The 11,095-nt window shown below is 41.4% G+C and overlaps 1 protein-coding gene across 1 annotated transcript; it reads right to left on the bottom strand.

The window, feature by feature from the left end:
- Positions 1-804: 804 nt before the first annotated feature.
- ZC3H12B (zinc finger CCCH-type containing 12B) lies at positions 805-8,134 on the bottom strand. Its single transcript, XM_010158814.1, has 5 exons — positions 7,524-8,134; positions 3,981-4,120; positions 3,009-3,243; positions 2,809-2,915; positions 805-2,225 (listed from the first exon to the last, which is right to left on the bottom strand). The coding sequence occupies exons 1-5, from the start codon at positions 8,132-8,134 to the stop codon at positions 805-807; spliced, it is 2,514 nt and encodes an 837-aa protein (XP_010157116.1).
- Positions 8,135-11,095: the final 2,961 nt, after the last annotated feature.

Here is an 11,095-nt window from a genome sequence, read left to right as displayed (position 1 = left end):
CTGCCCGGGCCGAGCAGCTTTCCTAAGGCCGACAGCTCCAGCCGGGCCGGCAGCCGCTGGCTGCACAGCCGAGAGGCCGTTCTGGCGAGAGACGCTACAGTCAGCTTCCAGTTTACTGGATGGCGCGTACGCCTTCCCACTCCCTCATGGATTGGTCCTGATTTAATACAGCCTTTGGCTTCTGTTGGATGGAGCCAACGTGCTGGACAGCGTAACAGATACTCAGACGCTCGGGGAGCAGTTTTGAAATTTAAGTAGCAACAACAATATTGACATTCGAAAGCTGAAATCAGTCTTTCCTTCTACAAATTGAGCAATTTGTGCTGAGTTTACTTTTTCTTCAATATTTAGTATGCCTGTAGGCAGTGCCAAATGCCAAAGCTGAAACCCTAAGAGTCATCTGGGCGTGTACAGAGCATTTCTCTGAAGGCCGATTAGGTGTTTATAAGCAAATTGAAAGTGTACACTAATACATGCAATATAATTGCGAACAATAATTTCGTAGTAACAGCTTTGAACTCTGACTGTGACAGTGTAGTTCGTAATGAGCTATCCATGCAGCAAGGTATGCATTTCCTGCAAAATACTAATTAAAAATCCCTATATTTAAAATCTTAAAATTTACAATACAGTCAACTCTTATACAGTGCCTCAGCATATATACGATTGCTACTGTGTACAGAATTTCATACTATCTTAGTAGAAAACATTGACAATAGCTTGGCCCCTTCCTTCTTCACTTAAGTCGCCCTCCAGGTCCTACGTGCTGTATAGTTTCATTCATCCAAGCGAGGCTGTAACGCTCTAACGCCCTGTTCTTAATTTGGCAACAATCATAGCTGCCAGCTGCTGTGCATCTGTCATGTGAGGATTCTTCTCCATCACTGAAAGAACAATGCCTGGAGGGAAAATATTGCAGAGATTCTTGTATGTTTGATACTGATGTTCTGGGATGATATGTGGTTCCCGTGGCTCACCACATATCCCGATCCAGGGATTCCTCCAGAGCTGCTCCATCTTCTCAGGCATGCTTCTTACCATTACAGGCTCATAACACGGCTGCATGAGGTTGTTACTCAGTGGATAGGAGTGGTACGCATAGGAGTCGGATGCGCACGGTAATGGATCCCAACTAGCATGCTGCTCCCGACAGAGAGGTGGTCTCCTCTGCCTCGTAGGGTTACTTTCATAAAGCCGTGAGTCGGAAATACTGTCCATTCGCGTCATGACCAAGGCACGGCTTGGTTGTGCAGCTGACGGATGAACATTCTGAGGCACAGGGTATTCTCCTGGACAACTGGACCGTGCTCCAACAACGGGATGCTGGGCATGCAGGCCTAAGTGGGAAACTGACTGTTTGCGAAGGGATTGCTTAGGCTCTTCAGTTCCGTAACTCTGAACTCTATTTAAGGCTTCATGGTAACCATGGGAAAAAGGCTGAAGACGATTTTGCGATGGCAGTCTGTGGATCTTCACATTGTCTTCTGGACTGGCATCTGCTACACCCAGATACAAGTCATTGTAAGAGGAATAAGAATCATTACTTGTATGGCTTAAGCAATTGTCAGGACAAGGGCTTGAGTTTCTAGAATACATCCCCTGGTCCATATCAGCCCCGTAATAATCTGTGTTACGGATACTACTTATGCTCAAGTTGGAGAAATCACTGAGTAAGGAATAATAGCCATGGTCCCCCAGTGATTCGTACTTGGGATACTGGTCAGTATAGCTAACTGAGGTGCCATGGCTATTGGTGACTAGTATAGGAGGATATTGCACACTGGACATATGTTCCAGTGAGGATTTCTGATGCATGAACTGTGAGGAACCTGGCACCGGACTGCTTGCAGAACGAGTATTTAATGCACCAGCTGCATGGCTTTTTGGTGGAGGGAGCGTTGGTACACTTAATGCAGAAACCAGAGACGGGACAGAGCTGGCCTCCGACTTCCGGGCTACTGATAACTTTTCCTCAGGCTCCACAGCTACTGATCTAATGCTTGGATCTGACTGACGTTTTGGGGCAATGCGTTTCACTTCAGAACTGATTTCTCCTTTGGAGCTGGACGGCCCTGTGCCACATTTGGCCAAGGCTCCCTCACTCATAGTTTTCACAGCAGATAATTTGGCACTTATTCGAAGCTCATCCGCTACTGACCTTTGAGGCTGGTTTGCCCGTTCTGGGTGGTAATATTTACATTTGTGCCCATAGGTGCACTTTTTACCTGGAAGAAAAGTGTTTTCAGGTTAAATAAACCAAAACTAATCAATACCACCAGCTGCTCTCTTTTTTTCTTTACATCTTTCACCACTTCCCAGTAGTAATATGTCTATATTCTGTTTCTATATTAAACCCCTCTGGAATAATTATATATGTATTGTGTATACAGGCAGTCACAGGGTCTGCTACCTGTATCCAGGTACATGTGTCTGGGCAAGACTGATGGCATCAAGGACAAGACACACCACTTTTCTTCCTACCGGCTCATCATTCAAATACTGACAACATACTCAGTGCTATGTAAAACAAACAGCTCTAACACAGTTCGTATAGTTCGGAATCTCCCTCCTTAAATACAAACCAAAAGACAACAGCAAAAAGCTGTGTTATCCACAAGTTGTATCTGGTAATCCTTAATTTTCTGCTGCATTGTTTTTATTAATATGTGGATGAAGGGTATAAGAATGGATATAGTGCTTGGATGGCAACACGAGAAATGGCCTTTTTTCAGTAATGGCAAGATGTTAATTAATTGCTTGCTTCACCTACTTCTGGATACAACAAATTAATCTGATTTAGGCACTTACCGTAAGGACACGGTTGTTTCTTATGTTCAGGAATAACTGGCCTTTTCCTTAAGAAATTTTCAAGGCTTGGACCATGGCGTCCTAAAGGATCATCAGGAGGCATAAATCTAAGGAGAAGAAATGAAATGTGAATTTCAGTTTTTACTGAGGATTCTGCATCAGCAAATTGTCCTACTTCTGAAGAAAATCCCCAAACTTACTTGTCATTCACAAAAGAATACATGAGCAGCCGCTCCTCTATGAACTTCTTCCATTCTGGTTTCTCATTCTGAAGATCCCGATAGTTGTCATTTGACACAATGATGCCATCTGAGTCAAAAGCAAGTTTTACTATGAATCGATCATCATAGCAAACTACTCTTCTTCCCTGAACTCTTCGAGATGGGGTGAAAACAAGAATTTTTTCTTTCTCCAGTTTACGTAAGATTTCTTGATCTGTAAAATAATTTCATTTGAGCAGCTTTTTAAAAAGTTTTAAAAGAAAGAACTGCAGCCTCAGAAATATGAAACTTCTTGCCCTCTTTTCTCACCAAGTATTTTGTAGTTATGTTCATATGCTATCGCCATGAAAAAACACCCAGATGCAGAGTGCCATTCTGTTTCTGAGGTTTCAAAGAACTGGGTAAATATTCAATATTTAAGCTTCATAACTCTTCGCTCTACTCTGTAAACAACCACATGCTCTCAGTTTTTCTGAACACATCAAGAGCTCGGTTGTTATTGTATCACAGTAGCCTTCTTGTTAGCCTGGAGGAAAACACAAGTACTTTCTATGGGTCAAAACACATGCTGCCTCTTCACTGTTCCAGATAATCCTACTAAATGAGTCCCTGACCTGGTATTATTTGCTTTATGCTCACCCAGCAACTAAGAATCAGTCCCTATATGCTTAACAACATTTGCTAAAGGGAAAACTATGACTACTACTTCCCAGTAGTGTTGAAAGAATCCAGCAATGTTACAAAAACATAGTAGCTTACGGGTGCAGATAGTGAAATGCTTGTTTGCTCCCCAGTGAAACTGCTGTGTATTCAAAGAAACAGCTGAGTGCAGTGTCATCACGTTCAAAGCCCAGTGTGGAGTGCCCATCACAGCGACAACACGGTTGGGTCTTCATGCAATGCTTTTTTTTCTTTTTAACCAAGGGGTCAAAGAAAATCTTGATCCCTTACCTGTAATGGGTGCATCAGGCCGAGACTGTTCTTTTCTCCACGCGGGTACAAACACAGTGATATCTTTATGTCCTTTTTCCAGAAACCAGTCAACAGCAAGTTGAATTCCCCGACAGGAAAATCCTTCTTTATTCCCATGGCTGAAGAACATGCAAAAGATGTAGAAACAGCAAGGACAGAAGTTACATTTGGGTCTGGTTTTTGTTGTGGTGGGGTTTTTTTGTGTTTTGGTTTTTTTTTTTTCCCCCTTCTGAAGTTGCCATGGCCTAAAGCTATAAGGGAAAGGAAGTCTGTAAAAACAGGTAAAGCTTCTCATTAGACCAGTTTATCTAACTGCAAAAAGACAGCTGTCTGCAGCCATCAGATTACAGCAGCGCTGCTAATTAAGACTCTAGAAACGGTGAAAATTCCCTATTCCAAAAGCAAACCCAAAGCTTTTCTGCTTTTTCATTTTTCATTAGCTAAGCTAATGGAAAACATCAATTTCCCCAACAAATTGAGCTTACCTTACATAGTACCTTAAAAAGTTATTGTTAACGAAACAGGAATAAAGTAACTGCTGGCTGTCATGGCTGACAGGTGCTTTTTAAACATCTAGATGAAAAATGTTTCTCTGAAACGAAATGCTCTGCATCCTTTGTTAGGATGTTTTCTCTTTAAGGGAAAGAAGTATCTTCAAAGTTTAAGCCCCGCCTCCATCAAAAATTTGTTTTCTTAAACACACAAGAGTCTCTAAAATAGCACAGAATTCAGGTAAAGGGTTTTAATTTTTTTTAATGCCCTAAGAAGTTTCTGCAAAGGAAGAAATAAATTATTTAGAAGTTCAATAGAAACTAAGTAGAGTCTTAATTATGAATCTTACTCAGTCTACCACATGGGTTTTAAATCCTCTCAAGAAGTAGTTTAGGAACGCCTGAATAATACACAAGCACAATATAGAAGAGAAGATGATGACATATAATTGCAATATCCTTAGTAGTCAGTCTACACAGATCTTTCCTTTATGGCTGAATTTCATATTTGGATTCAAGCCAACGTTTTCATTGTCTGAATATCACAGTACATCTATTACTGCTACACCATATAACTGAATAATAAAAACTAAGGGTTCTGGTTCTTTTCAATTAATATTGTAACTACTTGAGGAAAAAAATTGGCCCACCCTTTTCACTAAGAAGCACCCCCAAAAACCCAACCCCTAAGCAAGATGCTCTGTTACACCTCACTTGGGCTAGCACAGCGAACTACTTCTACAGTCACATTTGAAAAGGGTAGACTGAGAAGCCAGCGCTCTGCTCCTTGGTGCACTCTTCAAAATGTATTAATTCCATTTTCCCCTTTCTCAACACAGCTGCAATTTTTAATTGGTTGTGTTGGGGGTGATGCTGCCCAGTTAGTCTGGCACCTACCAGTCATTTCTGAAGAGACTTCTACATTAATTTGTGAAGAAAATTAATCCCTTGGAATCATTCCATCCATTGCTAAGGTGCCACCTGAATGACATGAGCAATGCTGTGCTGAGGAGACAGATCCTCACGAGGAAGAAGCAGTTCAGTGGCCGGGGCAGGGAGGGTGCCAGGCTGCTCATGGAGCAGGGGAGGCCGTGCGCACTGGTGACACTTGGCAAACACCCACAAGGAGCCCAGGCAGCTGTGCTGGGCAGGAGGCAGTGAAGAGGACTGCTACGGCAGCCCGTGCAGTTGGCTGCAATTGAGGAGGCTCTGTGGCGCTACCTAATGCTAGGAACTCCTCCACCACTTAAGGCAGCTGTACCCATGGCGGCATCTGGCTGCTGCCCCATCCTCTTCCAAGCTGCTAGTTCCTGTAGCATCCCCCAAACCGTTTACTTCAAGAAAATTTCAATACTGAAAATGGAAATACTACCATTTTCCATATATAGCCACCTTTCAGTTACAACACATGCATTTTACTGTAAAGACAAGGCCTCCATTTGCATCATCAGTAAGTGCAGGATTTTTAGCAGAAGTGTATAACCCTTGAACTTTTTAGATATTCTCAGTCTGTTGAGCAGATGCTGCATAATTAAGATTTGCATGTTATTAAAATTGTCTTTATACTGTGGATTATCATCCAAAACTGCCCTTCAGTGTTGTTGTTATTCCCACAGAACACCATCACAGATTGCTGGACCGCAGCAAGATGCGTGCTCTTCTGGGCTCAGACCGTTACCGACAGCAACGCTGAAACAGGCCAAGGGCAGACAGATCTAACACAATCTGTGTAACATCAGCGTCGTCCAAATCCTTGCTACTTGAATACAGATGCTGCAATGCTGCTAAAGCATTTTTCTGTATATAGTCGTACATTTTAGATTTTACAGAATTCAGTATCCTTCTAAATTTTCAGATGCATATGCATTTTGTTATGAATTGGACGCAATAACCCTTACGGGTCCCTTTCAACTTGAGATATTCAGTAAACAGGGCAGCAGTTCTAAGAGTATGCGGTAGTAAGAGTACACGCAGACTTTTCTCTGGTTGCTGCTACGCTGTGCTCAGGAGTAACTCAAGCAGTGTAGAGAATGCAAATTCAACAGGCACAGAAAACAAGGAGAGAAAAAAGTTAAATCCAATATTGTTGACCTTGCTTTACAGAAATATCTTTTAGACTGATGTACCCACAACTGGCACCCTGAAATCCCATATATAAAATACTCTTAGAGGGTTTTGGGGATTTATGCATTTCAAAACTGAGTACTCAATACACCAATAAAAACCAGAATTTTTTTAATACATTGAAAAAAAAATTCAGATCACAGGTTTTTTTAGAGCAGAGAGCTAATACTAAAGGAAATCCACTGTGCAGACACAACCCTAGGAAATCTTGGTATCGCTGATGACTCAACAGACGGTGTAAAGAACTCCCTCATAGGAAACCCTACTTTCTCAGTGCTAAACAATTCATTGGCTCGCTGACCCATGTATGCTACAGGCGTGCTCGCAAGTGGCACGGGGCAGATACCTGGAGCCAGGTGTTGACCCATGCAGTCAGGTGCACATGTGGACACACACACCCCCACCCCCCGAAATGAAAAGCACCGCAGCTGCGCAGGTCAGCTCCTGCGTGGCCCTGTACTGACCCAGCTAAACGGCTTTCAACTCTGAGCAGCTCCGATCGGCAGGAGCTCAGATACCCTGAGCCTGTCGGTGTACACTGCGTGTCATTTCAGAAAGTTTTCCTCCCTTATTTGGTTGCCTCTGGCATTACAGAAAAATAATTTTCAACATTGTTTAGGGACTTCAAAAACTTAAACCCAGACACACAAAAGCACGCTACAGCTAGACTGCTAGAACAAAAGATTTGAGGGGAGAACTTGGTTTGAAAAGGAGGGGAAGGGAATTAGCATGATAAACAAAGAAGGAACAGCATAATTAAAAGCCTGGACTAAGGAGTCCATTAAGAAGATGTATTATCAGCATAAACATACTACATGACTTAAAGCAGCTCTGCCATCAATACTGATTTTTCTCATAAACATCTCAGTGATTTATTCTTTTCAAATGTTGTGACAGAGACACCCACCTCATAGCCACATTGCTTCCATCGATGACAACTGGCCTCAAGTTATCACTGTTATCCACAACTTCATCTTCAAGTGACAGTTCAGGGCTTGCCATTTCCTTTGGGCAAGGGCCTCTTGGCACCAGGGTACTAGTGGTACTGCTGGCACTGCTTTGTCCCTCTGACTCACTTTTGTTGCCAAGTCTCACAAGCTCTGCCAGAACATCATTGATGAGTGCATCTGCTCCCAATTTATTCAGTACAGCCTGGATCTGATCTCCTGCATACCCAAGCTTTAAAGCAAAATCCATTTTAGCTTGGTATTCCTTGTCCAAATTTGTTTTGCATTCGTCCAGCTTCAAGTCTTGTGTGATACTGCTCTGTGAAAAACTTGGGCGATCCAAACAAGGGGACCGACAGAGCGGCCGATGCGGTTTAGTGGAAACCTCCTTTTCTCTCCACTGAGTATTGCTACAGCTGCTTCTGAAGTATGGTTGCTCAGGTTCACTTTCTGAGCTCGTCCATTCCTCAGATTCAGCACTGCATTCCCCAGCATCTTGTTCCACATTTCTGTCTTCTCTGGAGCGCCTCTTCTCCATTTTCAGCTTCCCTACCATGGACCAGGCCGTCATCACGTTCAGCTTCCCCCTCAGAGCTCAGTTCTCTTTCATTTCCAAAGCCACCTGGAATTCATGCCCAGTTGCATCTTGTTGGCCAATTAAAAGTTTACACAAGGCTGGAGTTAATTTGCCTTGCTTACTATGTTCTGGCATAAACAACACCAACATGGAGTTCCTTAAAATAAATAAATAAATACATTAGCTTTTGACAAATTCTGTAAAATATTCAACTACAACAGTTTTGTTTACAAGTCAGTAGAGGTCTCTAGTCATCCACATTTCTGTATAAAAATGGATCATAAAGCATATAATTATGTTGTCTCCTTAATCACAAATTAAATTTCCCTCCCCCAGTTACTCTACATACAAAAATAGTTACATTTCCCACACAATAAGCTTACAGCTGGAATTAATGGAATATCTCAGTAATATGTACAGATAAAACAGAAAAGGGTGACCCATCACTTTCACTAGAAACCTGATTTTACAGTATCCTACTGCAAGCACAGCCAGTCTGATGGCTCGGGAATAACTGTGCGGAGTTCCGGCATGCACAAGATTTAACACAAACCATTTCAGCAGGGGTTTACTATCACGATCAACAAGTCCCGTTCATGGCTAGCTGGCTGCCAGACATGTAAAGGTCAATACAAGATGCACAAAGGTTCTATGCGGTGATCATCTCATGCTCTGTCTACTGTAGCTGCTGCACTGAAAATTCCAAAATCAAGGACGGATGTTACTGCATTTTGTCAGCAAGTCAGGACAGACACTTGTAATTCTTGATTCTACACGAAGAAAAATTGATGAAGGAATTCTAGGAAGAGGTCTGACAAACCAGAAGATTCAAGTGACCTGTGAAAGGCTGAACTGACGTCACGGAGCCTTTGAAAAATCATTTTTAAAAGGAATTGCACCTACAGGAATGTTTGTTTTATTACAAAAAGGGTAAACTAACACCTGGATGTAAATGCAGGTAACTGGACAAAACTGATTACCAAAGTCATACTCTAGAGGCCTACGTTCAGAAAGCTGCAAGTCCCACTTTTCTCTCGGCGGTGAAACAGCAGACTTGAGAATGCAGGATCCAGAGTGAGTCATGAAAAATAATGGTGTAAGAGTCTTGAAGAAACCATTTATTTTAAATCCAATTTCTCATTGTGATAAATCTTACTTTTGTTCAAGTCACCTCTTTCAGATGTAACTACAGACAACGAGAAGTGAGACTAAAAGACAGAAAACCGAAAAGGTACCAAACTTCTGAAGGAGCTGTTTCAAAGCTACTTATACTGCAGAGACTTCTGTCAGCCAAGCAGCAGTCTGAAGAGGCATGAGAAGCAGGATCCTGGATTTTATCTGCAGTAACAGAAGAATGGCCTAGTACTGACACCAGTTTTCCAACATACGTCTGCTTTTAACAGTGTCACCAGTCACCTCTGCGTTCTGAGGAATGCTGTAGATACAAACTGGATGCACAAAAAGCTCTTTCCCAGGATCCCTTTGAGAAGTTTGTGACACAAAATAAGCACAACTTTGGCATTGGAACAGAGACCAGTCAAAGATGTCCCTTCCTAATAAACTACTCATGCACCCCCCAAAAAAAAATCCAAAGTATAACTCATGGGTTTTTTAAGGGGTTCTTGGTCACTACCTAAGAATACATTTATATTGTTTTCGTGCACCTTTTTCATCTCTTCTCATGTCTCTTCCACTCTATCCACAAGCACTGAAAGACAACATTTTCCTGGAAAAAGCATAAGCACTCAACCAACTACATGAATTATTCATATACAGGACATTATCAAATACACCTGTATTCAAAAGCTTTTTAAAAATCTCATTCCTGTCTCCCCAAGAGACCACAGTGGCTCTCACCTAATTACTGTGGTCTACTAAAACAGCAAATAATAAGAGAAATATTCCTTTAATGTACAGCAGTGGAACTCCCTTGATGTTCAGTAATGCCAAACCCAGGGACTAAAAATAAGTATTGGAATCTCTCTGGAGTGGAAAGCTGTGGCTAGTGTAGCTAAAAGAAGAGCATCTCTGACATTGTTAATTTAATTATTTATTTTCTTCCTTAAAACAAAATTTGAATTTTTTCCACAGAACGAAGTTCAGTTGATATTAAAATCAAGAAAATAATAACAAATGCTGACATTCACAAATATATTAATTTAGTGTTGTAAAACAAATATAAAAACCATAAATCCAAAATCTTACATACTAAAAGTACCTTTAAAATGAAAACCTGATTTTTTTTTTTTCCTGAAAAACAGTATGGACATTTTAGAAAGCATTATAAGCCACAAAAGAAAAATGGAAGAACCACTGGTGTGCACATAAGTCAAAGCTTATTCATTCTGAGGTTTCCTTTTGTTCTTGGGTAATACGATGTGCAAACTCAGCCCCAATATACCACTCGTGTCAGAAAGTTTTCTTCCTTGACTATTACCCTACATGAAATGTTGGGTTTGTGTTGCCTGTGAGAGTATTTCAGAGAACAACAGGGCCAGAAAATTGATAAGATTTGAATCCAGACCCTAAAAGGATCTCTGAGACGGGTCCTTATCGGCCTAACAACCACCACCACCCTAAAATTGTCTCTAAGTGAGGCAAAGTTTATCAGTCTGTGAAATTTTTACATGGTACTATATTTGGTACCTTAAATGGGCCAAACTAACATTCTACAGGACTGCACTCTTAAGTTACGCTCTCTAATTATACATCTTGCTTGGCTGTGGTAAATTTACATACTGGTGGAGATGGTAGATATATACCCAGAATACAATGAACTTCAACCCACGTTTCCAGTGACACTGGAAAGTACCTACCTACTGAAGGTAGGTATTTTAGGAATATGTGTGCTTACAAATAACCAATTTTAGGTAAATATGTTGAATTGGAGTTTTATTTATTTGTGTGCTTGGTTTGCTTTAGGGATAGCACTTGATGAAGTTCAACAAGGCCAAG

Source organism: Eurypyga helias, unplaced genomic scaffold (genome assembly GCF_000690775.1).
Source record: "Eurypyga helias isolate BGI_N326 unplaced genomic scaffold, ASM69077v1 scaffold35690, whole genome shotgun sequence".
In the NCBI taxonomy this organism is placed as follows: Eukaryota; Metazoa; Chordata; class Aves; order Eurypygiformes; family Eurypygidae; genus Eurypyga; species Eurypyga helias.
This window is presented reverse-complemented; position numbering and strand designations above follow the sequence as displayed.